Source organism: Chenopodium quinoa, unplaced genomic scaffold (assembly GCF_001683475.1).
Source record: "Chenopodium quinoa cultivar QQ74 unplaced genomic scaffold, ASM168347v1, whole genome shotgun sequence".
In the NCBI taxonomy this organism is placed as follows: domain Eukaryota; kingdom Viridiplantae; phylum Streptophyta; class Magnoliopsida; order Caryophyllales; family Amaranthaceae; genus Chenopodium; species Chenopodium quinoa.
The window spans coordinates 4,105-29,466 of NW_018744855.1; the positions used below are offsets into that span (position 1 = coordinate 4,105).

General features: G+C 40.2%; 1 protein-coding gene across 1 annotated transcript; it reads right to left on the bottom strand.

Annotated features, from left to right (window-relative positions):
- Positions 1-24,846, bottom strand: LOC110704595. Its single transcript, XM_021882406.1, has 5 exons — positions 24,397-24,846; positions 23,553-23,840; positions 23,246-23,299; positions 22,997-23,053; positions 1-227 (listed from the first exon to the last, which is right to left on the bottom strand). The coding sequence occupies exons 1-5, from the start codon at positions 24,803-24,805 to the stop codon at positions 154-156; spliced, it is 882 nt and encodes a 293-aa protein (XP_021738098.1). The 5' UTR covers positions 24,806-24,846; the 3' UTR covers positions 1-153.
- Positions 24,847-25,362: the final 516 nt, after the last annotated feature.

Below are 25,362 nucleotides of genomic sequence, written 5' to 3' on the forward strand. Positions count from 1 at the left end.
GACATTAAGAAGCTTTCATTTCTTGGCATTACAAAGCATAGTCTACAAGAAAAAATGGTACCAAAGTATCATATTTTTGTGGAATTCATGAAATGTCTAACGTACAATGTGGGTGCTACTTAGTTCAAATGATAAACGAACATGGAGATACAATTATTGATATAAGAAATATGTCAAGAGAAAGAAACAACATAATGATCCACTTATCCCAATCTTGTTGGCAGTGCCTGCTCAAAATAAACACAAAGATATTCTTTCATTAAAAAAAATAAATAAACACAAAGATACAATAAATATAATCTATAAACTTCCTCCCAATATCCGTTTTAGGTCACTCCTTAATTTTTTTGCAAATTTTCTCACTATACTTTTACCCTTCTTATTAGAGCCGCATAATCATTCATTCATTTTATATTAAAAATAAGGAAAATTTGTGAATAAGGTCCTTTTAAGTAGACTTTTTGTGACAAAGCCCCTTCTATAAAAAAAAAAAGGTGGCACAAAAGGACCTTATATCATGTTTGGGTTGTGAGGTGGGTCCTTTGACCATTTTCTGACGTTGACTTTTTTATTTTCCGGCCAAAAAAAGCCATGTGTAAAGCACGTGACTTATTTAAGTTCCTTTTTTACCCTGTTTTCTCTCATTGTGGGGAGGATTAGCCTTGAATTACTTTGAATAGCTTTCAATTTTAATTTATGGGATTATAATTGAAGTTTTAGTGTTGATTGTTTTCAGAAATTAGGGTTTAATAGGGGAAAAAAGGGAAAACGAGGGAAAAGAAGAGGGAGAAAAAAGGAACTTAGATGTGACTTTTTTTGGCCGGAAAATAAAAAAGACAACGCCGAAAAATGGTCAAAGGACCCTCCTCACAATCTAAACATGATATAAGGACCTTTTGTGCCATCTATTTTATAAAAGGGCCTGTTGAGCAATTAGGTTTTGATGATTATAAACTAATGATGATTATCTATCTAACGTGTATGTTAAGTTGTGCATAGAAAAAGCAAATTATGCTTGGAACAGGATACAAGGAACCTGAGTAATGACAGGTATATATGTAAGGAACTTGAGCAATATAGGATAAGCAATAGAGGAACAAGAACAACGATAAGTGTTATGGTTGATAAGCATGATGATGGCTAAGGGACCATGAAGGTAACTATGTAAACATGTGTTTACATATGTTAGCTTCATAAGGTAAGTTAGCTTCATAAGGTAAGTATCCTATACATATATAGGTTATGTATGTGTAGGAGTCTTTTAATTTAGTTTAGTTTTCTTTATTGTTTTTATAAATAAAAAACTAACCTTCTGTTTTACTTTGTTATTCTCAGAAGTTTGCTCAGTTCGTCATCATCAAAAAGGGACAACTTGTTGATCCTTATGAGGTTTTGATGATGATGTTAAGAATTGAGCAAACTTCCATTTAATAAGGATTTTCTAGTGTTGTGATGTTTGCAGGTTCAGTAAGCGTTGAGGGCTGAAGTAGGAATTGAAACAGAGGAACTTTAGAGGATCCATGAGGATACAAGTAAATTTAGAAGAAGAGTTCCAGAAATGGAACTTCCAGAAGTTTCTTAACAGGAACTTCAAAACGGGTTGTAACGACCTGGTTTCGGTGTAATGCTGGGGAAAACCCTAAGATCCAGAATATATCAAGACTACAGGATTCCAGAACAAGAGTTTCAGAGAAGCAACATGAAGACAGAGAAATAGAAGTATATTGCTCTAGGATTCATGTAAGTATGTTGGACATAAAAGTCGGTCTGGAACAAGTCTATATAGAACCAAGGTGAATTCCAAACAGTCAATGAAATTAGAGTAACTGACTTGTCAGGAACTCAGAGACTGTCAGAGTTCAGGAACCTAATAGGAACTTAAGTATGAACGTCGTTAAAAGTCGGTTTTAATGATATATATATTTACCTTATACGTGCATATCTTTTAGGGATTTGGTTTTACTGAATAAAGATATTTATCTTCTAATAAATCCCTTTTGGAAAAAGATAAGATTGTTTAAAAAGTATTTTAAACAAAAAGATAAGTTTTGAATAAAATCTGATTTTATGCTAAGTTTATCTTATTATTATTGACAGTTTTTATTCTTAACAAAAAGATATATTTTCGGAAAACTGATTTTTAGAAAATATCTTTTAAACTTATCTTTTCAGAAAATCTATCTTTTTCAAGATGAAATGAATAATTCGAGTGTACTATAAATATGCTCATATGCATTCATTCAAAGTTGAGGCTGACGAAGTGTAGTGGTCGTGCTTAATGGTTTTATCCTTCACCACGAAGCTAAGTCAGTCCTCCTGGTCAAAGTTCCTATCAGGTTTTTGGTTACAGTACGTCTAGTGAGTTCCAGACAGATCTTGAGTGTTCAACATATTAGTTTTATCTCTCTATTCATAGATATGTATTTAGGGATATTCGATGAGATCTTGTAATGGGAAAAAGGGTTTTGAGTGTTTTGTATTTTGGGGTGAGATTGTGAATTATCTTAAATTCACGCTTGTGTATGAGTTTGAAATCTCGTAAAATTCGAGTGGTAGTTAGTCACCTGAGTGGGTGTGTCTTGGATTGCACAGTGAGTGAAAGGAACCTGAGAGGTGTCTTGGGTCACCTAGGAAGTGTCCTGGGTAAAGGGAGAAAAAGGGTCCTGAGAGGTGTCTTAGGTCTGGTAGGAGGTGTCCTATCATATAGTCAAGTGTCCGTGGTGGAACTTTCAAAGCAAAGGTCAGTGTAATAGGTTGTACTAGGAGAGTTGCCTATTATAGTGGAATTTGTTTATAAGTCCCAATAGGGCCGAGGTTTTACTTCCAGTTAGGCACTGGATGGTTTCCTCGTAAAACTTGTTGTGTGCTTTAAGTTCCTTTACGTTTTGTTTTTAATTTCCGCATAAGTTCCGCGATTGGAACCTACTACCATTCACCCCCCTCTTGTAGTAGTTCATCTAAAATAACAATTGGTATCAGAGCAGGTGCTCTTGATAAACCGGGCAACCCCGAGGAGCAAGTTCCAGGCTAGGATGGATACCTACAAGGAATGCAGCGAATGGAACTCAACCCTAGAACGTTCCCAATACCACGTGAAGACCAAAGTCTGCTTGTGAAGCAGATTTGATTCAAAGATGAACATCTTTGAGGTAAGTGTCTCGTCTTTGAAGTCTTTGATTATATATGTGTACAAGTTCTTTGTAGTATTTCTAGTTAAATTTTGGATTTTGTTTTGAAAGTTTGCAAATCAATTTTGTGTAACCTCAAATCTGATTTATAGAGTGAAAAGTATTTGTCAAATTTACAAATTGATTTATTTTTAAAGAATCGGTTTACTGGAAATAGTTCAAGGAACGTATTATGTAGAATTATGCATATTTGGTCTCTTGGAACCTAGATTACCCCTGTATGGAAACTTAATTCTTTGGGCAAGGTAATGAACGTATATTTTGAATATTTGCCAAAGAATGACCTTATCATGTGTATGTGTTTTTCTGAATATTTATTATGTAGACACATGGTGTTTATTGTTAGTAAAGATAGTTGGTTTAACCGTAGTTGTTTTAATTATGGATTATTGATGTCTATTACTAACATGAAGGTACCTAATATAAATTGGGTAACCAAAGCCAAAAGATGACCGATTTTGCAGGCTAAGTGAGTGGAGACAACTTATTAATAATGATGATCTTTGGTTGTTTGTATATAAGCAATTATGTGCAAATTCCTCTCACTAGAAAGCCTTTATAAGAGGTTTGTAGTAGGTGAAGCGACAGTGGATAAGTGTGTAAGTCGCCTATACATCTCTCTGTAAATATTGGTCATGTGCTTTTAGTATGTATTAATCCTTCACAAAGTCCTATTGAAATTCAATTCCCTAATATTATGAAGGTTATTTGTGAATGGATGAAAAGAGAAGTTGTTTGGATGTTTATAATGTATATCATGACAAACTAACTTCTCTTCTAGCTTTGTGCAAGTTATTAATGATTGTTTTGTAGGTTTGTCCATTGAGACAAATTGGTGCGCAAAAGTTTGTTCCATTAGGAGCTCAGTGCTTAAATGGGTTGGAACTTGGTGAACTTGGAATGATAAAACGAATTAGGGATACAGGAATAACAAAGCTTCTATATCAAGGTGCTATAGGAGTTAGCGTATACGTTCCTGTAAAGATTCTTGTTCAAGTTCCAGTTAAGTTCTTATTTGGAACAAAGCATTAATTCCTGTAGCAGACTCTTATGAAGGATAATGAGTTAAGATGATTATCTTTGACTGCGTGTTGGAGATTCATCATTTTGTTGATGGAACGACATCTAAAAGGGAGTATTCTTACAGGAACTTTATGTTTTAACACTTTTATGCTTTAGGTTTTATCTACCTCTTTTGACTAACCTACTGACATTTTTAAAGGCACAAAGGAATCTCTTGGGTTGTGAACTTTCAGGTTATATCTTTTGAATGATAATATGAGGGACTTTGACAAGGTGTTGAAGAATTTGAGATTAAATCAACACGTTCCTCTACCCAAGATACAACGGTCTAAAGGACCAGAAGGACATGTTCCAACTTTATGTCAAAAGGAACATGGAAGAGTTGAAGGTTTATAATAGGAGGGAACTTGCATTATCTCGACAGCGAGGATCCAAAAGAGATGATGATAGCCAAATCAAGGTATCTCTTGCTATAAACCTGCAATGGAAGAACTTTGACTTATAATACTAACACGAAAGGTAAAATTTCTACATAACAGGAAGTTAGTAAGTCAAGTTCCTATCCCATTGTGAATATTTTTCTTGTCAAGTTTTTAATGCACATTCTGGTTTTCAATTGCTTGTAACTCTAGTTGTTTTATGGCTTCAAAATGACATCATCAATAAAGAGTGGAAATGTCACATATGAAGGGAGTCAAAAAGGGAACACATCATTTGTGGATCTCAAGGTGATTCCTAACAACAACCTGACATCTCTAGGTTTTATTGAAGATGAGATACCTCTATGCTTCAAACTGTGAACATGTTAATCTTTTCATGCTTGATAAACCTAGTAGGAACTCGATAATAGGTATATGTACATGTAAGTTCCAAACAGGTTAAGATCGAGAAGCATGAGAATGAAACACATGTTACATTCTCTTTCAACATCAGGTAGATGGTAAGTGTTTCGGGGTTTTCTGATGTCCTGCGGGAGAGTTACAATTCCGAGACTGGAACCGGACGCCTGTACCTGCAAAATAACGGAGACTCCTGAGAGCTCCGCCTCCAACGGTCAAGTTAGTACCTGATTAAGGAGTAATTAATACAGAAATTAAAGTAATAAGGTCTCTCTAGGTGAGAGTATTTAATGTAGGTAATCTGCTTTGCTAGCGAGATCAGCCGGTTATTAGTGTGTTCTGTAATGTATTCGGTCCCTTGATTAATGAGGATTAATCGAGTATTTATAGCCTTGGGAAGCGTGCAACTCTCTAGGTTTAAGGTAAACCTAGGGCCGATCGGGCTTCTAGACTGAAATGGGCCTTGATGGCCGGTTGTCCCATTTGGCATGGGTGGACACGTGGCGTGTCTTAAGTGGTCCGTGGAGGACGCGTGGCGGAACCTGGTTGGTCCACTTGTCAAACGGCGCTTGGTGGATAAAAATCCCCTAATCATTTGCCCCTCACAGGTGGCACGCGACTGGTCACGTGTCGCCTGTGACAGGTGTCGCACGGTGACAGGCGACGGCCCGTTACAGGTGTCACCTTGCAGACGGCCGGGAGACTCTCCCGCCCAAATTTGAATTCGGAGGCGACCCTTCGCCTTCTCATTTTGCCTATAAAAGGAAGTGCTGACTTCGGTCATTTTCACATTTGAGAATTTTTGCGAGAACATTCGGACCCCTGAACTTGCTCTGACATTTTCGTACTTTTTCTGCCTACCGCCTGTTCTGACAAGCCGACTGACCCGAACTTCCAGGACTTCATCAACTGTCATCCGTTCAGGTAACTCAGTTCTCTTACTCTTAATTTTCTTTTTATTTTTTGAAATGGCACCATGGAAGCACACGACACGCCCTAAGTTAGTGATCAGCCGGTCACCGGGGACGGCTGAATCTAGGACTAGGAGTGCCGCCTGCCCTTTTCTGGACCCATCTTTGCCCTTTATACAAAGTCCGACTGAATCTGTGTCTATGCAGAACGTGATGGCCAGAACAAAAAAGACTGCTAGAATATCAAACTCAGACGGCTCCTCCCAAAGGGTACTCCTTAGCGAAACATCTGACCAGGCGCCAGATGTGGAACGAGGCGACTGTCAAGCTGACAGTTCTGAGAGAGGGACCAAGGTGTTCCCTTCTCATCTAACCGTGGACATGTCTAATTTACCTTCTGCTCCTTCTAAGGGAGAGGAGGCGGGCCCCTCTAGGAGAGGGGAGGAGTCGTCCTCTTCGGACTCGTCAGGGGACGAGTCCGATTCCAGTTCTTCTGACCATAGTTCTTCTGACCATAGTTCTTCTGACTCAGAAGAAAAACATAACCGCCTACAAGAGGCGAGAAGTTCTCATGCAGTGGAGAAGGGGGATAATTGGGCAGAGCCGTCCGCCTCTTACAGAGAGGAAAACACCCCTACTACTGCAGGGTGCCCCGGGGCCGGATCGCAACCATGCGAGACAACGTGGCGAGCTTTATTGCTAACCACAAAATGGGCCCGGAGTATTTACTGTTTGTGCCGGATCCAGAAGATACTGTCGTCTGGCCGGCTGGTACCAGCTATGGTGACGGCTGTTTTGGCTGCTATGTGGCGGCCATCAAAGCTGGTCTGCGCTTCCCATTACATCCGGCTGTTCAGCGGATTTTAGATGGGTATGATCTGGGGTTATGGCAGTTAGCCCCCAACTCTTGGGTAAACGTACTCGGCTATGTGGCCGGGTGCGAACTGAACGGGGTGGAGCCAAGTTTTGAGGCTTTCGCCCACATGAACTATCTCAGCCGGACCCCTAAGTCGGGAGGTACCGGCTGGTATCAACTAACAAGCCACAGGGGTTACCTCATGACGAGAGGTAAGGCAAACAAATGGAAGGATTGGCGGAACACCTTCCTTATTATCGAGAGTTCAGACACGGAGCTGAACAAACGTTTTAACAAGTGGAACAGGGATCCGCCTCTTCTTGCAGGCGGCCGCAGCATGCCGCCTGTTCCCCCAAAGGCTAAAAGAGAGATCCTAGACAAAGGACTCTTCAAAGTAGAGACTAGGGTGAACTCTACTTCAGGGGTACGAGAGCAAGTACCCCTACACTGCGTCCCGAGCTTCAAGTGGCTCTATGATGAGTACTTCTTGGCCGCCTGTGGCCTCGGCAGTCGGTGCTCTAGAGGTAGCCGGCCTGACGAATACTCTGTTTTCTCACGCCTTGTTTACTTGGGATTTTTACTAACTTTGCTGTTTATTTCTTTCAGCCGACGCCATGAGTAAAATAACAGCATCTAAGACTGCGGCGGCCATGCTGCGGGTTTCGCTAATGAAGCAGTCGTACGCCGACTCCCCCAGCAAGGAGGCACCCTTGGTAAGCTTTGAAAACTCTTCCCCTTTAAGTTGTATTATGCATATACTAACCCTTTTTGTTTTCAGTCTGGCACTCCAAGGGCTTCTTCCTCGCAACAGCCGGACCCCAAGGCCCGGAGAACGACTGTTGCAAGCTCTCCTGGGTCTTCCAGGAAAACAGTGGCGGCTGAGAAGCAGCCGGCCACTTCTTCAAAAACCCAGGCGGGGCCGCCTAGATGTATGGACACTTGCTTGTAAAAACTCACTCTTGCTTCCTTCTTGATTAGGTCTAACTTGTTTTTCCTTCTGCTTAATGCAGCCGGCCCCCAGGGACTTGACTTGGTTGAGGTAGCCAAGTCAATGGTTAAAGTAGTTCCTCCCTCTGACAGGGAGGCGGTCAAGGGTGCCGGCACCCTTGACCTCGATGGAATTTCGGGGATCCTAGCTGAGGTATACCCTTTTGAAGTTCCAGGACGCCTGTTAACCCTTATGATTGGAAACTGACGCCTGTTTTTCTTTGTACTTAGGCCCTGCTCCGAGTCAACAGCCTTCGCAAGCCGATTGATCGGAAAAACAAAGAGGTAAAGGCCGCAAAGGCTATGGCCGCCTCCAGCTGTGATAAAGCAATGTTTCAAATTGCCCAAAATGAAGTACTGACCATTGATCTTCTTTATTATCAGGCGCAGGCGACCGCCGCTGTTCGGGCTCAGCTAGAGGCGGCCCAAAAGAAGGTTGACGAGCTGGAGGGGACCGTCACCAAATTTAAAGCCGAGCTGAAACCCCTTCGCCAGAAAATGCACTCTTACGAAGCCATGGAGAAATCTTTGGCTAACGTAAAAGAACGCCTGGTGAACCAGGAGAAGAGTCTTACCCAAGAGCTCTCGGACAAGGCCGAGCAAGAAAAACAAGAGCTCGTCCGGGAGATGGTGGAAGACTCCGCCCAAATCCAACGCATGACCTGGGAACGACTGTTCCCCAGTGCCGACTTTGCCTCATGGGAAAGAACGTACCGCCAGTGTTCGGAAATATATAATCAACAGATCCTGGCGGCTGCTGAAGAAGAGGCGATGGACGTTGCGTTGGAGGAGGAAGAGCCTGTTGTGGCGCTTGTGCCACTTGGGGGAAAGGCATCAAAAGATGATGCAGCGAAGGCCGAGTCCAGCAAGAAGAGTGCTGACCAGGCGGCTGCTGCTGATACTGAACTGCCCCCTTCTTAAGCTTTAAGTATATTTTTTCTTTTCACGGCCTGCGTGCCGTTTGCTTTGTAATTACCCGGCCAGGGGGCCGGGGTTTTGAATATTCTGCTGGTCTTTTATGGCCGGCTCATTTTAATCAAATTTTTTGTTTTTGTTCAAATTTGTCTAAGTATTTGAAATTTGCTCACTAGACAGACTGTTGTGCATGGCCGAACGTTAAGACAGGTACAAATAGTAAGTATGCCGCCTATGCCCCTGGACGACTGGTTGTCTGTTTCCAGGATAGATGATCAGTCGGCCATTTAATCAATCGGTATTCGAACTCTTTATTCAATTTGACCAAGTAAATAGAATTACCAAGTAGCCAAGGAATTTAAGTAGGAAAACAAGCGGCGGGTACCGGTTGTTTCCCTTTATTGCCAATGTTGGCCTCTAATTTGTTATTTGTTAACCTAGCAAGAGTATTGGTTGAGAGCCTTTGTTTATTAAAAACAGGTGGACGACTCGTACCTTTTAGGCTCAGTACTAAGTTTGAGTGACTATTAAGTTAACATAGGAGTTACTTAGTCTTCGTCACAATCTTGATTGAGTAGTAAAGGTATCAGGCGGCGTAGGCCGGCTAGACCCCTTGATTCACCAATGTTTGTTGGCTATTTACTCAATAGGTTATCCAGTAGGAATAGGGGTTCGAGTGCCCTTGTTTGTATAAAACAGGCGGACGACTCAAACTTTTTAGGTTCCATACCAAATTTGAAGGAGTGACTATGAGTTAACTTTGGAGTTACTCAGTCGCCGTCTCTTTTGTTTGAGAAGTAGAGGTACCAGGCGGCGTAGGCCGGCTAGACCCCTTGATTCGCCAATGTTTGTTGGCTATTAACTCAATAGGTACCCCCTGCATTTATCCCAAGTAATACAGGCGGTCATCTGACTCAGATGTCAACTGCTACCACTGGTTTGGTTAGTGATAGAGTTATCCTTGTCTCAAAAACGGCTACGTGGTTGCCCTTTGGGGCAGTCGTATAGGTGCCGTGTAATTAGTTTATAGAACAATGTTCCACCCAAAAGGGAGCTGCTCTCTGCGACGAATTTCATCCGAATGGATGCCGCCGGACGCCTGCTATAATGTTGGGACAGGTCGGATTAGTTTTTAAAAGTTAGATCAGTTGACTAGGCGCCTGGTCTGATCATTCGGCCGGTGGCCTTGGTAAGTTCTTGGTGAACGTAGGTGCTAAGTCAAAGAAGGGTAGCCGCCTGTTAGGCACAGGGTCGGCCAGGCCCTAATCTTTTTAGCTAAGTATTGTGAGTAAAATACTCAATGGAGAGTAGCCGACTGTAAAGGTACAGACGGCATGCCCCTCTGATGATAGAGTGAAAAAACTCAATGGAGAGTAGCCGACTGTAAAGGTACAGACGGCATGCCCCTCGTAATACAAAATTGAATAGTAAGTGCCAACTTTATTAAGTAGCTCTTTACTTTACATCATTCAAAAGAAATATTTCTTAAGGTTATCTACATTCCAAGTTCGAGGCAACGGTTGTCCGTCTGGTGTTTCCAGACGGTAGGTACCGTCCCTGACTTCCGCATAGATTCGGTAGGGTCCTTCCCAGTTGGGAGTTAGTTTGCCAGACTCGTTAGCCCTACCAACTGCTTCCATTTTTCTAAGTACAAAGTCCCCTACTTTGAGTGGACGCCTGTGCACTTTTTTGTTGTATGATCTAGTCATTCTCAGGCGGTAGATTTCATGGCGCAAAACAGCATTGCCCCTCTTTTCAGGAAGTGAGTCTAATGCCAGGCGCATAGCTTCCCAGTTTGCCTCTTCGTCATATAGCATTACTCGAAGAGTCGGCTCGTAGTGTTCTATTGGAAGAACAGCTTCTGCACCATAAGTTAGGAGGAATGGAGTTTCTCCAGTCGCCCCTTTTTCAGTCGTCCTAATGGCCCAAAGAACATGTGGTAGTTCATCTGCCCATAGGCCGCCTGCTCGTTCAATTTTTTTCTTGAGACCGTCTGAGATGATTTTATTAAAGGCTTCTACCTGGCCGTTTGCTTGTGGACGGCCGACAGATGCAAAGTAATGTCCAATTCCTTGGTCTCCCAACCAGCTTTTGAGAACAGGCGTCTCAAATTGGGGACCATTATCAAAAACCATAGACATGGGAACCCCGAACCGAGTGATGACGTTTTTCCAAATGAATGAAATTACATCTTTCGTCTTGATTCCCTTTACAGCCTCCGCCTCTACCCATTTAGTGAAGTAGTCAACGGCTACAAGTATATACCTTCTGCCGCCTGTAGCAGGCGTATATGGACCCAGAATGTCCAAGCCCCACTTAGCAAACGGTAGTGGGCTGTGAATGGTAGTGAGGTCAGTAGCCGGACGGTGAATTAATTTGCCAAACCTTTGGCACTTGTCACATTTTTTCACCATCTCCATTGCATCTGCTTCCAAAGTAGGCCAAAAGTAGCCCTGCCGCCTTGCCCTTTGAGCAAGCATCCTACCACCTATATGGGAAGCACAGAAACCAGAGTGAAGATCATCTAGTATCTCTCGTCCCTTTTCAGGAGTAACACACTTTAAGAAGGGTTGAAGGTGCCCCCTCTTGTGCAGTTCCCCCTGTATCATTTCAAAACAGGAGGCTCGTTTTTTCAGTGATGCCGCCTGTTGAGGATCATCCGGCAGTGTACCGTTTGTCAGATATGCCCTGATTGAATCCATCCAGGTTGAGCTTCTGTCTAGAATTCCAATAGGATTTTCCTCGATGCTTCTCTTCTCCATTACTTCCCCAAAACACAGTTCGAGGAGTATCGGAGGAGGCGGATGATGCTAATTTCGAGAGTGCATCTGCCTGGTTGTTTTCTGATCTCGGTACTTGGATCAGATGGAAATCCTCAAGGGAGCCGACTGCTTGTCGGACCGCCTGTAAATATTTGATCATGGCCGGATGTGTTGCTTCGTATTCGCCATTGTACTGACTCACTATCAGTTGTGAATCAGAACAGGCGTCTATTTTCCTTGCCCCGGCCGCCTTACACATGCGGATCCCGGCTAGTAAAGCTTCATATTCTGCCTCATTGTTTGAAGCCTGGAAACTGAAGCGTAGAGCATACTCGAACCTGTCGCCCTCTGGAGATTGACATACGACGCCTGCTCCACAACCGTTTGAAGTAGAGCTTCCGTCCACATATACCTTCCAGACTTGGTCTGGAACTTGAGAGTCAGGAGGACGAGTCATCTCTACAATAAAGTCAGCAAAGGCTTGCCCCTTCACTGCTTTTCTAGGCTCGAAAGTAACTTCGAGACTCTGCATTTCTATGGCCCATTTGATCATTCGTCCGGAGGACTCCATGGTGGTAAGGGGCCGTTTGATCGGTTGGTCGGTATACACGACGACTGCATGTGCCAGAAAGTAGGGCTTCAATTTTTTAACAGCCATGAAGAGTGCAAGACCAAATTTCTCCACTAGGGGATACCTCAACTCGGCATTTTTCAGTACGTGACTGACAAAGTAGACCGGAAGTTGACAGCCGTCCCTTTCAGCAAGGAGCACCGCGCTTAACGCATGATCAGAGACGGCCAGGTACATGTAGAGATTTTCTTTGGGCAAAGGGCTGACCAGCCTTGGCAAGGAATGCAAGTGAACCTTTAATTTCTGGAAGGCGGCCTCAGCATCCGGCCCCCATTCAAACCTTGCCTTTTTCTTAATTGCCTGGAAAAAGTATAGGCATTTGTCGCCTGATCGGCTTAGAAATCTTCCCAAGGCCGCCAGACAACCTGTTAACTTCTGAACCTCTCGGACGGTACGAGGCGACTGCATGTCAATGACCGCCTGTACCTTCTCAGGGTTCGCCTCTATTCCTCTCTGGTTGATAAGGAATCCGAGAAATTTCCCAGACTTAACTCCAAATACACATTTCTTGGGATTGAGCATGACATGGTGCCGCCTGAGTGTGGCGAAAGTTTCTCGGAGGTCCGTCAGATGATCTTTCTGAAGTTTAGTCTTAACAATCATATCATCAATGTATGCCTCGACGTTTCTCCCAATCTGATCAAAGAACACTGTGTTTATCATTCGTTGGAATGTAGCCGGGGCATTCTTAAGACCAAACGGCATGACCGTATAACAGTATAATCCCTGATCAGTGACGAAGGCCGTCTTCTCCTGATCTTTCTTCCACAAAGGAATTTGATGAAAACCAGAATAGGCGTCCATAAAACTCATCAAGGCATGGCCGGCTGTTGAGTCGACCAGGTTATCAATTTTGGGCAGAGGGTAACTGTCTTTGGGGCACGCCTTGTTCAAGTCTGTGTAGTCTACACACATTCGCCAGGTGCCATTCGGCTTTTTAACAAGTACCACATTTGCAACCCAATCTGGGAAGTAACATTGCCGAATGAACCCTGCATCAAGTAATTTTTTGACTTCGGCGGCGGCCGCCTGACCTCTTTCTTCACCCTGGTTCCGCTTCTTTTGCCGTACCGGCTTCTTTTTCGGATCCACAGCGAGTTTGTGTACTGCCAGATCAGGACTAATGCCTGGCATTTCATGGACTTCAAATGCAAAGATGTCCTTGTATTCTTTCAACAGGTTGTGAAAGTCATCACCAAGGTTTCTCAGAGCAGTCGTCCCAACTTTGACTGTTCGGTCAGGGCGGGAGTCGTCTAATATCAGGTCCGTATGCTCACCAGCCGGCTGAGGGCGGAACTCATCCGGCCGGTCCTCTGCCAATGATTGCTATTTTCTTGCCTTTCTGGCGGACTCTGTCTGGGACGCCTTTCTTTTTCTGTCGCCTGTTTCTTGAACAAGCGCACTTTCCTTGACATTGTCAAGGTCTATTTTTTCTCCACTTGACCCAGTGGCCTTAGCAGTGGGTTTGACATCCGAGAGATAGCACTCTCGGGCCATCCTCTGATCTCCCCTTAGGGAGCCGACTGTTCCATTGTCCCTTTCAAACTTAAGCAGCATAAGTGACGGGATTATAACAGCCTTGGCACTATTCAGGGTTGGGCGACCCAGAATCATGTTGTAGGCAGAGAGTTCCTCTACAACTAGGAATCGGACTACCATGTGTCGTCCTTCCCCTTTTTCGCCCAGGCGGACGGGTAGATCAACTCGTCCCAGTGGGTGGACGACTCCTCCTCCAAACCCTATTAAAGGGTGGGAGGCCGGATGTATGCAGTCCGTCTGATATTTCAGTTTTGACAGACATTTGCTGCTGATGAGATCTGAAGAGCTCCCAGTATCTATGAGGATTCGACCAACTCTCTGGTTGGCCACTTTACATTCAATAACGAGAGGGTCGTCATGCGGCCCCCTTATTCCTCCTAGATCCTCTTCAGTGATGACAATCTCAGGAAATGTATATTTGGACGGTCGTTCTTGGTGAACGGAATTTACATCTAACCGCCTTATATTATCTTTGTTGCCCCTAATAGTGGGGCCGCCTCCTGAGAAGCCGCCTGCAATGGTGTAGACGACTGCATCATCTGTATCGGAACTGTCGGCCTGTTGATTCTTTTTGGCCGACTGCTTTTTTGAGGAAGTATTCCCCGTAGATTTCTTGACATAAGTGTCAAGATCACCTTGATCAGCCAAGCGGTCTAGGTACCGCATGAGACTAATGCAGTCGTTGGTGTGATGACCAATGTCATCATGATAAGCACAGATTTTGTCTTGGTTCCGGTTGCTCGCAGAACCCTTCATGGGGAGCGGTTTCTCAATTGAGAGCCGTCCCTTTATTTCTTTTAGGATAAACTGGTTATCCTTGTTAAACACATACTTTGGGGAGTATGGTTTGAATTCCTTTTTCTTCTTGGCCGGCTGTTTAGAGGAATCAGCCGCCCAGACCCCTTTTCTTTTTTCATCTTTGTTGGACGACTGTTTCTGTCGTCCTTCTCTATTGTCGAACCTCTTCCCGTCCGACTGTTTCATTGTACACAGATCAGTCGCCTGTATATAGGCTTCTGCTTCAATCAAGGCCTCTTGAAGAGTCGCCACCCTTTTTCGAACTAAATCAAATTTGAAGGTAGACCCGTCTTTGAGACCTCTAAAAAAGTCAGTATAAGCTACCTCATCCGGTAACCCTTGAATCTGTATTCTCATCAGGTTGAACCGCCTGATGTAGGAACGAAGCCCCTCCTTTTCACCCTGCTGAATTGTTCCCAAATCAAGGGTCGTTTTCTTCGCAGGGATGTTCATTGCAAAGTTGGAGGCAAATAAGTAAGCAAGCGTCCTGAAACTGTTTACACAACCAGTCGGCAGGTTGCCGAACCATTGCTGTGCAATTCCCTTGAGAGTTGCTGGGAAACACTTGCACCAAGTGGGATCATCCAACCCTTGAAGGTACATCAGGTTGGTGAATGCCATCAGATGGTCTTCCGGGTTAGTAGTGCCATCATAGGCGCCTACTAAAACATTTTTTACTTTGGCCGGCTGAGCGGCTTCAGTAATTTCCTTGGAGAAGGCCGACGGCTGTTCACCAAGTCTAAGCAGCCGTAGCTGCCAGTCCATAGGTTGGACGTTTTTTGCTGCAGGTCCACCAAATGGAGGTGGCTGCATAAAATATTGTTGTTGCGGCACAAATGGTAAATTTGGTACCGCCTGCGCACTATGAAAGCCAGACTGACGGGAGGTGCCGCCTGACTGACTCTCATGGTACGACTGAGTTGGCCTCATCGAGGCATTTTGCAAACTGTCCTGAAAATTTGAAGTAGAAGCCGACTCTGATAATCGGTCACTCTTCTTCTGCTCTAGCAGGTGCCGAGCATCTGTGAACGTTTGCTTTGACCCGTCCGCCTGAATATGACGAACCGGTTTCCTATTTCCCGTAGGATAACGGAGTTTTGTGAAATCAAGAGCAGACGGCTCCCGCTTCTTAGATTTAGGATGGGGAGTCGCCTCTCGCCCTTGAACTGGCTTCCTCTTCAGTGAAGTGGAAGGTTTTTTGGCCGCCTGCTCTTTGACTGAAGCAGGCGGTTTTTTGTTGATCAACTCTTGGATCTCTCCCTTGAATCCCCTCATGAAGGTCATGAGTTCGTTCCTTGTGATGGGAGCAGACCCATCAGTCGGCTGTTGCCGAGCAAGCGGTGCGCCTGCTGGCTCGCTTCCTGTTTGAAGATACTCCCGTTCCCTTATTTCAGTATGACGGGTACGGCGGGCCCTTAGGGTCCCGTCTGGAGCTGTATGAGTTTCAACTTCAAATTCACTTTCGGTATCATGGTCCGACTGAACTTGAGGGTCGTCTAGGGGACGCCTCTCTTCTGGGGTCGGTACAGACTTGGATGCCATCTCTGAAGTACTCTCCCCACAGACGGCGCCAAATGTTTCGGGGTTTTCTGATGTCCTGCGGGAGAGTTACAATTCCGAGACTGGAACCGGACGCCTGTACCTGCAAAATAACGGAGACTCCTGAGAGCTCCGCCTCCAACGGTCAAGTTAGTACCTGATTAAGGAGTAATTAATACAGAAATTAAAGTAATAAGGTCTCTCTAGGTGAGAGTATTTAATGTAGGTAATCTGCTTTGCTAGCGAGATCAGCCGGTTATTAGTGTGTTCTGTAATGTATTCGGTCCCTTGATTAATGAGGATTAATCGAGTATTTATAGCCTTGGGAAGCGTGCAACTCTCTAGGTTTAAGGTAAACCTAGGGCCGATCGGGCTTCTAGACTGAAATGGGCCTTGATGGCCGGTTGTCCCATTTGGCATGGGTGGACACGTGGCGTGTCTTAAGTGGTCCGTGGAGGACGCGTGGCGGAACCTGGTTGGTCCACTTGTCAAACGGCGCTTGGTGGATAAAAATCCCCTAATCAGTAAGCAACACTAATCCATTGGATCTTAGTGATATGGATATGTTTACCATGTGATATGTAGAGACTAATTGAAAGAGATGTCTTGTTTATAAGTAATGAAAGCAAATGAATACTTGGTTTCTTTTCTTAATAGAAGAGATGATGAACTGTTTATTGAAAGTCTTTTCTATCACAGGGTATGTGGCTAAGTATTCATCACTTATGAGATTATAGATCTAACAATGGAACCTAGTTCCAGTCATGTTTAGTGTTTGTTGCAGGAACACAGGATTGTCAACAAGTTTCCAATTTTGAATCATGAAAGACAAGAAGAGAACAAAATTATATACTAATGGTCTTTTCAGGTTCTTTAGAATAGTTTTCAATGTCTCTGGCTACATCATCAACACTGAAGCAATAGATCTTTGATGAACAAGACACCCTATGTTCTACTTAGGGATGTTTGATGATAGAAGTACCAAGGCGATTTATCCATAAACGCCTAGACTAGTAAAACATAAAGAGTCTACACTATCATGGTTAATGTGCAATAAATGAACATATTTTGAGACTGACAGGTTTGTTCCCATCAAACAGGTTATAAAAGATGAACTCATGTGTTCTTGAAGAACTAACGGAGTTCCTAATAAAGAAATATGTCACTAAGGATAACAGCAAGGGCTAGCTACATATGTTGAGGAACTTTGAGATGTTAAGTTCAAACTCATGCAACAAAGGTCAATGAACTCAATACAAGAAAGCAAGTTCCAACAAAGTTCCAGAGCTAAGATAATATTTGTTCCGACCAGCAATATCTCAACAAACTATGGAACTAAAGTGTTTTTCATGCATATATATAACCAAAGGGAAAACCTCAACAACCAAGGATCTGAGAAGAGCCCGAGATATCAATCGAAAAGGATGGACTTTATAACTCATAGTTGTATAAAAGATAAGTCTGTTTTTAAGGTTGATGTAAACATGTAATTGGTTGTTATCAGGTTAGATGTGCAGCAGGAACTTAATAAGCTTAAAAAGAAGAAGATGCATGTCACATCCTGAACCTATTCTAGAACACCTAAAAAGGGTCGGAGATTAAAAAAGGTGTTCTGGCAAAAGCTTGTTGAGTAAGGCACGTGAATGGAACAAGGCCAGGTTGGTTCTTAAAAGAAACAACCAATACAAAGGTATGTATTGTCTTTAAGGAACTTGTTGCGTGTGTAGCTAGACTTGAAGCAAATTGAATAATATTTGTTCTTGCTGTTTATATGGGATTAGAGTTGTACCACATGGATGTCATGTATGTCTTGATATGAATTTTTGTAGACGTCTATGTGGAACATACTCTAGGATAGAATCCTATCCAAGTTCCTTCTTGAAAATTGAGTTTTAAAAGTATCAATTTTTGTTTTCAAGATTAACTGAGTTATTATTAGTACTTGTTTACATTGATATATCTCTGGTACTACTAACGAGCCATTGTGAATTGGTTTTTGCTAATTTATGATAAGAAAATATATTTGTAAGATTAACCACTGACAATGGAACTTGAGTTAGAAGTGGAAGTTCATATTAGATTCGAGATCATCAAGGAACATAACAACCACTTCAAGAACTCCAAGGTAAGCCATCATACTCAACCAATGCTTTAAAGTTATATTTTTACTGGTAAGAGACTACATAAGATATAAGTTCCTTTTCACATGTCGGCATTAGATGAATTGAATTGATATTTTTTTGGTATGAATGCAATATGTGAATTTGTGAATTGATTCTCTTATGGTCTTGTCTTGATTTGTCATATTCTTGTTTATTGCTTAATGGAACAAGACTTGATGAAACATAACACGAGTATAAAGTATTTTTTCCCATAAGTTATGTCAAGCTGGGGTTCCTATGTTATACTTAAAGTAAAGAATATGCGCTTATTTTTTATGTGTCACACTTAGTTCTTGTGTTGTAAAAGACATACTCACTTGCCTAAGAGTATTAGAGGTCTCATAATAGAACTATGGGTGCTGTCAAACACGAAGTTCCTAAGTTGTCAAAGGAACAATGGAAGAAACTTTGATGGAACAAGACAGGTAAGTTCCCAGACCGTTTGTAACTCACTTGTTTAAATTTCAGAGGGAACTAACCTATCTTTTAGCCAACTTTCAAGCATCTACGCCATATATCTTCGATCGCAACATTATTCTACAACTCTAAGTTGTGTGTCCGTGTTGCATATACTTTAATTGTCCCATATTTAGAAAATCGAAGATTCTTATTAACCCAATTCAATTTCCTCTTTCCGTTCACACACTTTTACTTTTTATTCTTAATTCCCATGTGCTCTAAGTTTGTTCACCATCTTTTTATGGTTCAATGAAGCGTGAAAAAGGGTGATTACATGTTGAGGGGGAAGTTGAAGAAAAAGAAAGAAGTAAGTACTTGAAAAGGAAGAAGAATGGTAAGGGACTCAGGGGGAATAAGGTAGGAACCAAGAATTCAAAATGGTTCAGATCTGGTTGTGGAACTCAAGTGTATGAGTAAATATTCTCTTCATTAATTTAAAATGTGTTATACTAGGAAATCATGCAAAATTTGCGTAATGACACCCTTTGAAAAAAAAAAAAGAGAAAGAAAAGGAAAAAGGGTGGTCAAATATTTAATTTCCTGGGTATCTATATATGAAGAATGTTGACTATGTTGATGTCGTGTACTCGTATACTTGGTGAGCTAGTGAAGGAACAATAATAAACGACGAAGGAACTTGATTATGATGAAACTGAAATCTATTTAAGTTCCAGTATGGAGAATGTTCCTCAAAGAAGTTGGTGGTTAAGGTAAGGGAACTTGGTTATCAATTGGCAAGATGAATATGTGTTGTGTTCAATAGGAGATTCAAGAGTTTGAGATAAAGTACAATGTGGCGGTTCTCATCTCAAAAGGTTTAAACGAAGAGCACAAATTCCACTTCACGTTCCCTCTACTTATTTTGTTCCATATGCTTCTTTATATATCCTTTAAGCTTGCGCTTTAATTGGTCTATTCATGCAATCCATTTCTAACTTTTTAGCTCTGATCTTTACTTGAATTTTAACTTCTTATTTGTCAAGTTCAATTAAGGGTTTTGAAGTTGGGCCTTTGGATTGTGAGTTGGAAGTTAGTGTGGAAATGGTATCCGTGTTTGAAAAGTGAGTACCTTGAGGCTTTTAGGAACAACAAGTGTTTAACTAGTATATACTTACTTATTATATGGTGGTAGGTGTGACATATGACTTTAAGTGCATATAATTTACGAAAAACAAACGTGTGGAACAATACCCTTTTTGATAATGACAAAAGGGGGAAGAATATGTATGATGCTTATGGTATGCAGTAATTAAGTCTAAAGTTATTACATCATGATTGTTGAAAGTATTTATATATTGATAAATGATGTGTATTGCTAAGTTCCTAACTATTAAGTTCTTGTGTATGTTCTTAACTTGTTTAAATGTTATTTCCTTGAAAAACTAAGGGGGAATAAATGTACAACGATTATCCTTTAATATGTGATGAGCATCAATAGTTTGTCATCATCAAAAAGGGGGAAATTGTTGAGCAATTAGGTTTTGATGATTATAAACTAATGATGATTATCTATCTAACGTGTATGTTAAGTTGTGCATAGAAAAAGCAAATTATGCTTGGAACAGGATACAAGGAACCTGAGTAATGACAGGTATATATGTAAGGAACTTGAGCAATATAGGATAAGCAATAGAGGAACAAGAACAACGATAAGTGTTATGGTTGATAAGCATGATGATGGCTAAGGGACCATGAAGGTAACTATGTAAACATGTGTTTACATATGTTAGCTTCATAAGGTAAGTTAGCTTCATAAGGTAAGTATCCTATACATATATAGGTTATGTATGTGTAGGAGTCTTTTAATTTAGTTTAGTTTTCTTTATTGTTTTTATAAATAAAAAACTAACCTTCTGTTTTACTTTGTTATTCTCAGAAGTTTGCTCAGTTCGTCATCATCAAAAAGGGACAACTTGTTGATCCTTATGAGGTTTTGATGATGATGTTAAGAATTGAGCAAACTTCCATTTAATAAGGATTTTCTAGTGTTGTGATGTTTGCAGGTTCAGTAAGCGTTGAGGGCTGAAGTAGGAATTGAAACAGAGGAACTTTAGAGGATCCATGAGGATACAAGTAAATTTAGAAGAAGAGTTCCAGAAATGGAACTTCCAGAAGTTTCTTAACAGGAACTTCAAAACGGGTTGTAACGACCTGGTTTCGGTGTAATGCTGGGGAAAACCCTAAGATCCAGAATATATCAAGACTACAGGATTCCAGAACAAGAGTTTCAGAGAAGCAACATGAAGACAGAGAAATAGAAGTATATTGCTCTAGGATTCATGTAAGTATGTTGGACATAAAAGTCGGTCTGGAACAAGTCTATATAGAACCAAGGTGAATTCCAAACAGTCAATGAAATTAGAGTAACTGACTTGTCAGGAACTCAGAGACTGTCAGAGTTCAGGAACCTAATAGGAACTTAAGTATGAACGTCGTTAAAAGTCGGTTTTAATGATATATATATTTACCTTATACGTGCATATCTTTTAGGGATTTGGTTTTACTGAATAAAGATATTTATCTTCTAATAAATCCCTTTTGGAAAAAGATAAGATTGTTTAAAAAGTATTTTAAACAAAAAGATAAGTTTTGAATAAAATCTGATTTTATGCTAAGTTTATCTTATTATTATTGACAGTTTTTATTCTTAACAAAAAGATATATTTTCGGAAAACTGATTTTTAGAAAATATCTTTTAAACTTATCTTTTCAGAAAATCTATCTTTTTCAAGATGAAATGAATAATTCGAGTGTACTATAAATATGCTCATATGCATTCATTCAAAGTTGAGGCTGACGAAGTGTAGTGGTCGTGCTTAATGGTTTTATCCTTCACCACGAAGCTAAGTCAGTCCTCCTGGTCAAAGTTCCTATCAGGTTTTTGGTTACAGTACGTCTAGTGAGTTCCAGACAGATCTTGAGTGTTCAACATATTAGTTTTATCTCTCTATTCATAGATATGTATTTAGGGATATTCGATGAGATCTTGTAATGGGAAAAAGGGTTTTGAGTGTTTTGTATTTTGGGGTGAGATTGTGAATTATCTTAAATTCACGCTTGTGTATGAGTTTGAAATCTCGTAAAATTCGAGTGGTAGTTAGTCACCTGAGTGGGTGTGTCTTGGATTGCACAGTGAGTGAAAGGAACCTGAGAGGTGTCTTGGGTCACCTAGGAAGTGTCCTGGGTAAAGGGAGAAAAAGGGTCCTGAGAGGTGTCTTAGGTCTGGTAGGAGGTGTCCTATCATATAGTCAAGTGTCCGTGGTGGAACTTTCAAAGCAAAGGTCAGTGTAATAGGTTGTACTAGGAGAGTTGCCTATTATAGTGGAATTTGTTTATAAGTCCCAATAGGGCCGAGGTTTTACTTCCAGTTAGGCACTGGATGGTTTCCTCGTAAAACTTGTTGTGTGCTTTAAGTTCCTTTACGTTTTGTTTTTAATTTCCGCATAAGTTCCGCGATTGGAACCTACTACCATTCACCCCCCCTCTTGTAGTAGTTCATCTAAAATAACAGGGCCTTTGTCAAAAAAACGCCTACTTAAAAGGACTTTTCTCACAATTTTTCCTAAAAACAATAAAGACCCAAGTTTATAGTCCCTCGTCATTTGGTAGCATCCATTTAAAAAACATTACATTATTTTAACTTTTGACACTATTGACTTGTTTAAATTTATTCACAATTTTCTATGGAATACTAACTACTCCATAATATATAAAATTAATAAATATCTTATAAAATATTATGAGATTTTTTTCAATATATTAGTTCCATGTTTCATATGAGTATTATTTGAACTAAGAAATATGTTATTTTTCACAAACTACGGAATAATCTCTCTCTGTTTTATGATAATTGCAACATTAATTTGACCGGCACACATGTAAATGCACAACTTTGACCCTTAATATTTGTAGTTATTAATTATTAAGAAATATAAAAGGTTAATATAATGAAAATACACTCAAAGACTAATCCAACAATATTTTACATTGCAACATACTTCGTATGTGTTTTATATATATGGTTAAAAAATATAGTCAAAGTAAGCGTATGAATAGTGCAAGAGTCAAAGTGTTGCAATTAATATGAAACGGAGGAAGTAATTTTTTTTTTTTTTTTTTTTGGTGTTTAGAGAGCACAAGGGCGGGGGTTGAGAATCGATCCCAAAATCTCCTGGAGACGGGAGGGAAGCTCTAACCACTTGAGCTATCCCTCACTCTCAAACGGAGGAAGTATTAACTTTATATAATGTTTACATATAAATAATTATAGATAGTAATAGTGTAGATTTTTTTTTTTTTTTGAACGGGAATAGTGTAGATCTTATATTGGTATAAATGAAAGTCAGAATGATGTAATTATATCAAAACTAATTAGTATGAATATTACCTGAACTTTTGCTCCTTTCCGTTATAGGACTAGCAGCTTTGAGGCTTTCAACGGAACCTTCAAATTTTAAGTACCACAAGTTAGTTTGACATTATAATGTGATCAAAACTTATTTAATTTGTCAATATGTTTTAAATAATAGTACCTCTGCTTCGCATTACTCGCAATAAACGAATATTTTATGTCTCACAAATAATACCCTTTGTTGCGAGTAATGAGAAGCGGAGGTAGTAATAAAAATAAAATTACCTTGAGTTGTCAACAAAGGAGCCGGTGCTGGTGCAGGACTTGGAGCTAGACTTTCTGCTTAAATTTGAAGGAGAAGATTAGTCAATAGAAATTTAAAACTATAGGGAAAAAAATAAATTCAAAAATATAAATCTATTTATTTATTTATGTGCTTAATACCACATTTTATTTTAGTATTTTACTAATATACTTCATGTGTGTGTGTTTTTTTTTTTTTTTTTTTTTTTTGTGTTGTTTATTATGATTACCTCTTCAAACCATTGGTCATTTTGGATAATAATAAAGAGAAGAAAAAGTAATACATTACCTTCACAGATGCCGCTAAGAGAATCAACAGAACCGGCAATGCTACAAACAGACAAGATATCGGTAGTATTTTCAGCAAAGGAGGGATTTTCTTGAATAAATGTATTGATGCTACAAAAGCATTGCTTCTCAATTCTTGCTGTTTGTTGCATCATTGAACAGCACAAGAGTTCGGTTGCATTGAACAAGGGGCTTGATGGATCAAACTTTGGCTCTGATTCACTACGATTAACATTTCCTCCGATGCAATCATTGATTTGCTTCCAACACGGCGCCTCTTGAAATTTCACTGTTGCGAGTGAATTTGACAATGTCATCTACTCATCAATAATGACCAGTCGTAATGCCTGACTTTAACAACCTAAGTGCCTAACACATATGTAAATAATTGCTAAATTCCCCTTAAAGACGTGGAAACTCATGTGAGTTATCACTTATTGGATAATAAGAGACATGTGAATTTAATCTAATTACAGGTTTGAAAAACATTACCTTGCTATGCAAATTGGTTTATGTATATAGATAATTTTTATTTCAATATTTCAAATTATTCTTTAGGAGAATTCAATATAGATCTACGTACAATTATTACTCAACAATTTTTTTTCTACTTCTAAATTATAATTGAATCAAAATATTCAAAATTAAACTATTGGAAATGCATGGAGTACTTGTATGTAATTTTTAAGGGGTATTATAGAGAATAAGTGGTATTTGACTTTCATTAAAAAAAACCCTAATTGGGGGAATTAAGCCTAAAAAGATAAGGCTACTTACGTTAACGTATTTATTTTAATTTTTTTGATATAAAGGAATTTTAAAAAGTAGAGGGTTATGAATAATACCGGGGCATAATGTATCAAAAGAAGAATTGAAGCTACAAAGCGTAAGTAGGTCAGATATGGTCTCGGCAATTGTATCATTTTGAAGAGCAAGAACATTCACGCCACAAAAACACTCCTTTTCATTGCTTATCTCTTCAGTGATCACCGGACAACACTGCTGTTGGATTTCTCCAGGCGAGGCGCTACTTGTGCAATTCGCAATCCTCTGCCAGCAATCCCCAGGTAGACCTTCTTGCGCCCATGATGGCATAAACAACGATAATATTATTCCAACCACCATTACCACCTCCATTATTTTTGTGTGTTTCATGATCATATTCTTTCTTTCCTCTCCTTTTTTTTGTTCAATTTTGCGTATGTTTTTTCTTGTAAGGTACATGTAATGTTTCAAGGTGTACTCTATCGTCATGAAATTTGAGTGCTAATATATAATTAGATTGAACTATTCTCTTTCCAATTAAGTGCTAATCACGAAGACGTTTTTCTTAATTGTTCAATGGCAACTTGGCAAGAAATGTACAAGTGCATACTGTTATATTACGCCCTATTATTATTATTATTATTTTTTTTTGAAGAAAATATTACGCCCTATATTCTTTGTTCACCAAGTTGGCCAATTTAAAAGCAGGGTACATTATTGCGTTGGAATATTTGTTTCACTTTTTTTTTATTACGCCCTATATTCTTGTTCACCAAGTTGGCTAATTTAAAAGCAGAGTACCTTATTGCGTTGGAATATTTGTTTCACTTTTTTTTTTTTTTTTTTTACTCCTAATGTATAGGAATATGCTTTTCCAAAGTAATTCATTTGCATTGGGGTTTTGCGTTTGTAGTGAATTTATTGGGATAATGTCAGGCATGATAAATTAATGATCTTAGGATTAGTTTATTAGTTTTGCACAATATATATATATATATATATATATATATATATATATATATATATATGTATATATATATATATAT